The sequence below is a fragment of the Piliocolobus tephrosceles genome, chromosome 21 (genome assembly GCF_002776525.5).
Source record: "Piliocolobus tephrosceles isolate RC106 chromosome 21, ASM277652v3, whole genome shotgun sequence".
Classification (NCBI taxonomy): domain Eukaryota; kingdom Metazoa; phylum Chordata; class Mammalia; order Primates; family Cercopithecidae; genus Piliocolobus; species Piliocolobus tephrosceles.
Genome location: NC_045454.1, coordinates 52,521,602 through 52,526,776, shown reverse-complemented (window position 1 = coordinate 52,526,776; position 5,175 = coordinate 52,521,602). Strand labels below are relative to the sequence as shown.

At 63.0% G+C, this 5,175-nt stretch overlaps 1 protein-coding gene across 1 annotated transcript in view; it reads right to left on the bottom strand.

Moving 5' to 3' along the window:
- Positions 1-5,114, bottom strand: part of SHC2 (SHC adaptor protein 2) — an 18,068-nt gene extending 12,954 nt beyond the window's left edge. The window contains exons 1-7 of the mRNA XM_026457289.1: positions 5,065-5,114; positions 4,770-4,830; positions 4,518-4,637; positions 2,436-2,489; positions 2,187-2,238; positions 1,974-2,100; positions 256-412 (exon numbers count right to left, since the gene is read on the bottom strand). Coding sequence (XP_026313074.1) covers positions 256-412; positions 1,974-2,100; positions 2,187-2,238; positions 2,436-2,489; positions 4,518-4,637; positions 4,770-4,830; positions 5,065-5,114 — 621 coding nt within the window. The remainder of the gene's footprint in view (positions 1-255; positions 413-1,973; positions 2,101-2,186; positions 2,239-2,435; positions 2,490-4,517; positions 4,638-4,769; positions 4,831-5,064) is intronic.
- Between the last annotated feature and the right edge of the window lie 61 nt (positions 5,115-5,175).

The window sequence follows — 5,175 nt, the reverse complement described above, 5'->3', positions numbered from 1 at the left end:
TGAGGAGATCATGAGTGAGATCGTGAGATTGTGAATGAGTCAGTGAGTGAGATCGTGAGTGAGATCCTGAGTGAGATCGTGAGTGAGTGAGATCACAAGTCTGTGAGGGAGTGAATGAGTGAGTGAGTCTCAGTGAGAGAGAGACCCTCCTCTAGGATCAAGGAGAACAGGAGCAGAAAGAAGAGCTGGAGGAAGGCCCAGGAGACCAGCAGCTTGGGCATCCCTGCCCCCGTCCCCATGAGGGCAGAGGCTGACCTGGCCGAGGGCCGTGAGGGCGCAGGGCTGTGTCAGGGCCAGCCTGGAGTCCACCAGCCCGCCCGGCGGCGGCTCCTTCCCCGGGACGCTGTTGTAGTAACTGTGCTCCACAGCCTCCTCCTCGTCCCCCCACGCCGACTCCTCTGGCCCCGCCAGCCTGGGGGACAGACAGCAATGGCCGTGGCACAGGCAGGGCCCAAGGGGGCTAAACCCTTACAGCTCGAGCTTCTGGGGGAACAGGAAAGACCTGAGTTCGAATCCCAGCCCCCCGCCTGTTGCTGAGGGATCCCACCAGGAAACGCTTCCTTTTTTTTTTTTTTTTTTTTGAGACGGAGTCTCGCTCTGCTGCCCAGGCCGGAGTGCAGTGGCCGGATCTCAGCTCAGTGCAAGCTCCGCCTCCCAAGTTCACGCCATTCTCCTGCCTCAGCCTCCCGAGTAGCTGGGACTACAGGCGCCGCCACCTCGCCCGGCTAGTTTTTTGTATTTTTTAGTAGAGACGGGGTTTCACCATGTTAGCCAGGATGGTCTTGATCTCCTGACCTCGTGATCCGCCCGTCTTGGCCTCCCAAAGTGCTGGGATTACAGGCTTGAGCCACCGCGCCCGGCCCGACCAGGAAACACTTCTACAGCGAGTGACCAGGCCCATTACTTCCTCATCTCTAAAATGGAACATTGCACACATTTCCAAGCTGTAGCACAAAAGGCAGGACGTTGGCAAACCCGGTCTCCACTCCTTTCCGCCCACCTCCGGTGCCGCCCGCGGCAGAGGGCAGGAGCCAAGTTTATACCCAGAACCAGGACATCGCTGGTCAGGGTGGCAACTCTCTGGGATCAGAGCGCCCCTGCCCTCCGGCCCCAATGGCACTGGTGGGCTCCTCAGCAGGCACGGCCCCGAGAGCCAGAGGGGCGCACCCTGCCTGGCCCACAGTTGCTGCTGGGATAAATCACGGGGCAGCCTACGGAAGGCAGGGGCAGCTCCAGAGGCAGGCGAGGAGCCCGTGCCAGCTTCGGAGCGCGCCGAGCAATGTGCATCAAGCACGCTGTCCCGGTGCACAAAGGGGTGAGTGTGAGCACGCGTGACCAGCAGGGCTGGGAGCTCACGGGTCTGCACCTGCCCTCCCACCGTGGGAGGAACGTGACTTTCTGATGATGAATAGAGACTTAACTACCTCCTTCTCCAAGGCCGGCTGGCAAACCCCAGCCCAGGGCCAAATCCAGCTCACTGCCTAGGCCTGTGTGTCCCTCGAGCTGCAAACGGGCTTTCAGTCTTTAAATCATCAAAGCTAAGTGTTTGAGAAAATATCCAGAGAATCATATTTTGCGACACGTGACATTCACACTTCAATGTCTATAAATAACGTGTTACCAGCAGACAGACAGGTTCCCCCCCTTTACACATCTTCCGCGGTGAGACAGAGGCCGTTTGCTGCCCTTTGCAGGAGCCGGCCGTGCATCTGGAGGAGGGATGTTGGTTAAGCAGCAGGGCCGACACCCTCAGGCACACCGGGGAGTCAGCTCACTCAGTCCTCCCCAGTCCTGGGGGCGGGGATGCGTTTAGCCGAGTAAACAGGATCCTCTGGCCGAGCCACATTCTCAGGGGACAGGGAGGGAGGGACAAGGGCAGGACAGAGGCTGAGGCCTGCAGGAGGTGGAGCCAGCTCTGCACCCGGGCGGTCACTGGGGGCGTCCCCAGGGCATGGGGGAGGCGGGTCGGTTACCTTTCTGGGGGCAGTGCCACCTTGGGTGGGCTGTGCAGGTACTGCTTGAAGCGCAGCTCGAAGGCTTGGCCGACGGTGCTGATGACACTCTGGGCCAGGCCCTCACAGCACTCCAGGATGTGGCAGGCTGCGGGGGCGTTGGTCATGCGGCCTCCAAGCCACACGGCCATGCCCCCAGCCACAGGACCCCCACCGGCCTCCCAGGAGCCTCACCTCTCTGGTTGATGGGGTCCTTGGCGACGTAGGCCACGTAATCCGTCATGTCCTGGGGACGGGGAGGGGCCAGCTGGACCTGCCTGGGCCCCCCACCGGGATTCCCGGCCACCCACCCCAGCAATGCAGACAGATGGGGCAGTGGATGTGGGCACAGGGTACGTTAGGCGGGCTCTGGGGAAGGGCGAGAGGGTCTCGCGGCTGGAGGGGGCAGCGGGGCTGCAGGTCCACCCCCATCCCTGGCCTCACCGTGTCTCCGCCCGATGCGAAGGAGATGGACGGCATGTGGTGGCTGGCGATGACCTGTGGGGGTAGGAGGCACACGTGGTCATGGGGGCCCCACTTTGAGGGCAGGGGGCCCGGCAACTGTACCAGGGCCACAGCGAGGAACAGGGCAGGGGCAGGGATGTGGGGATGGAGACGTCCCCTGGACAGGCACCTACTGCAGCTGGGTGCTGGGTCAGCCTAGACGACCGAGGCTGGGATGTGGAGGCCCCAGCAAGGATGGGACTAGGGCCCTAAGGGATGTGTGGGGCCCGCAGGAGGTCACAGGGGAATGTGTGTGACAGGACAAATCACCCCCACTGCAACACCACACATGCACCTGCCCAGACACTCACGCACACACATCCCGTGCCCCGCACACGTGCACACACACACCCCCACACACTGAAGCAGCCGTGGGAGGGCTGGACCCACACTCCTGACTCCCTTGTCCACGTGCAAGGGCACCTGTGAGTGTATTTGCATGCTCATCTGCATGCTTGTTTGTGTGCTTATTTGCATGCTCATTTCCGTGTTCATCTGCATGCTCATTTGTGTGCTCATTTGCATGCTCATTTGCATGTTTGTGTGCTCTTTTGCATGCTTCTTTCTGTGCTCATTTGCGTGCTCATCTGCATGCTTGTTTGTGTGCTTATTTGCATGCTCGTTTGCATGTTCATCTGCATGCTCATTTGTGTGCTCATCTGCATGCTCATTTGCGTGCTTGTGTGCTCATTTGCATGCTTCTTTGCATGCTCATTTGCGCGCTCATCTGTATGCTTGTTTGCATGCTCATTTGCATGGTCCTGCTTCATTTGCTTCCCATCACTCAGATCCCTCTAGGCCCAGTGAACCCCCACTACCAGCCACGTCCTGAGACCTCCCTACAGAACATCCACTCCTCAGCCCCCATAGGGATCCTTAAGGCTCTCCCCTGGCCAACCCCGGCCCAGCCAGGAGGGTCCGCTCGGAGCCTCAGTGTCCTGTCCATATGGTGGTCAGGGGTCCATGCCTCGCAGGGTCGGGGCAGAGATGGAAACGGCATGGAAACAGCCCTCAGCCACCCCTGGCCAGCTCCATCCTTCTCTAGCCTCCTCCCTGGAGCCCCAGCTGACTCTCGCCGCCACCTGCCGCCCCAACACCAGCCCAGGGCGCTGCCTCGCCCCAAACCCCTCACGATGACCCATGCTAACTTCTCCGACAGGGAGATGCCTCCTCTCTCAGCCAGACCTTGAGACCCCCCTCCTCACCACCTCCCAGAGCCCTCCAGGAAGTCTCTTCGAGCACACAGAGCCCAGCACACGCTCAGGACACCCCTCCCCTGGCCTCGCAATGCCTCCTAGAATCTATTATTTCTTTCATTTCTGCAATTATGTTTTTTTGTTTTTCTGGTGTTTTGAGATGCTCTGTCACCCAGGCGGAGGGCAGTGGTGCAATCTCGGCTCACTGCAACCTCCGCCTCCCGGGTTCAAGCGATTCTCCTGCCTCAGCCTCCCAAGTAGCTGGGATTACAGGGGCGCTCCACCACGCCCGGCTAATCTTTGTATTTTTGGTAGAGTCGGGGTTTCTCCATGTTGGCCAGGCTGGTCTCGAACTCCTGACCTCAAGTGATCCGCCCGCCTCGGCCTCCCACTGCTGGGATTACAGGTGTGGGCCGCGGAGCCCGGCCTGCAGCAATGATACTTCTGCTGTTTGTTTCCCCCTGAGGACTGGTAGCCGGGTTTATCCCCCTCTCCCAGGCACTGTGGACGTTGGGGTGGACTACTCTCTGGGGTGGGGCGTCCTGGCCACTGCGGGGTGCTGAGCAGCGTCCCTGCCCCCACCCACTCCATGCCAGGAGCACCCCGGTGTCGGGACAGCTTGCCCAGGCGGGAGCCCCTGAGCTGAGCCCCGTGAAGGCAGCGGCTGCACCCCCAGCTCCCGCTCAGCAGGGCCTCGGCTCATCTTTCCGGATAAACGCCACCTGCTGCCCGCCCCTAGCGCCCAGCCTGGCTTTGCCTCGGTGGATCCTAGGACTCCTGGCCCCTCTGGGGCTCTGGGGACGCCAGGGGAGGAGGGCAGACCCACCTGGCGCGTGGCGGGCACGGAGAGGCTGAGGCCGTCGGTGGAGATGTGGATGGAGATGCTCATGCCGGCGAAGCGAAGGTTGCTCTTGCCCAGGACGGACGCCAGGGCCTTGTTGGGGGCCTGAGTTGGGGGCGGAGCACAGCGAGGGCGGCCATGGGTGGGGGCCGCCGAGGAGCTCCCAGGATGGCCGCAGCGTCCCCGCGGCTCCCGACTGCCCCACCGGCCCCACGAGAGGCCGCAAGCCTCACTCACCTTTTTCTTCCAGGATCCCCGGACGCCAGGCACGGCCTCGTGGAGACGGTTGATGGCTTCCCTGGGGACGGGAGGAGGGGCTTAGAGAGTGTGGTGGGGGCGGTCGGGGGGGAGCTAGGGGGTAAGGAGTCAGAGAGGGCGGGGTCTGGGGAGGGGGGCTGGGGGGGAAGGAGTCAGAGAGGGCGGGGTCTGGGAGGGGGGGGGGGGGGGGAGGGGGAGGGGGGGGGGGGGAGGGGGGGGGAGGGGGGCGGGGGGGGAGGAGGCGGGCGGGGGGGGGGAGCTGAGGCCCCCGCGCCGCCAGCCCAGCGCCCCCGCCTCCCCGCCCCCGGCCCGAGCGGCCGTCATCGCGGGCGGGCGGCGCTGCGCCCGGGTGCGGCTCCTCGCCGGCTGCAGCGGCGCGGCCGGG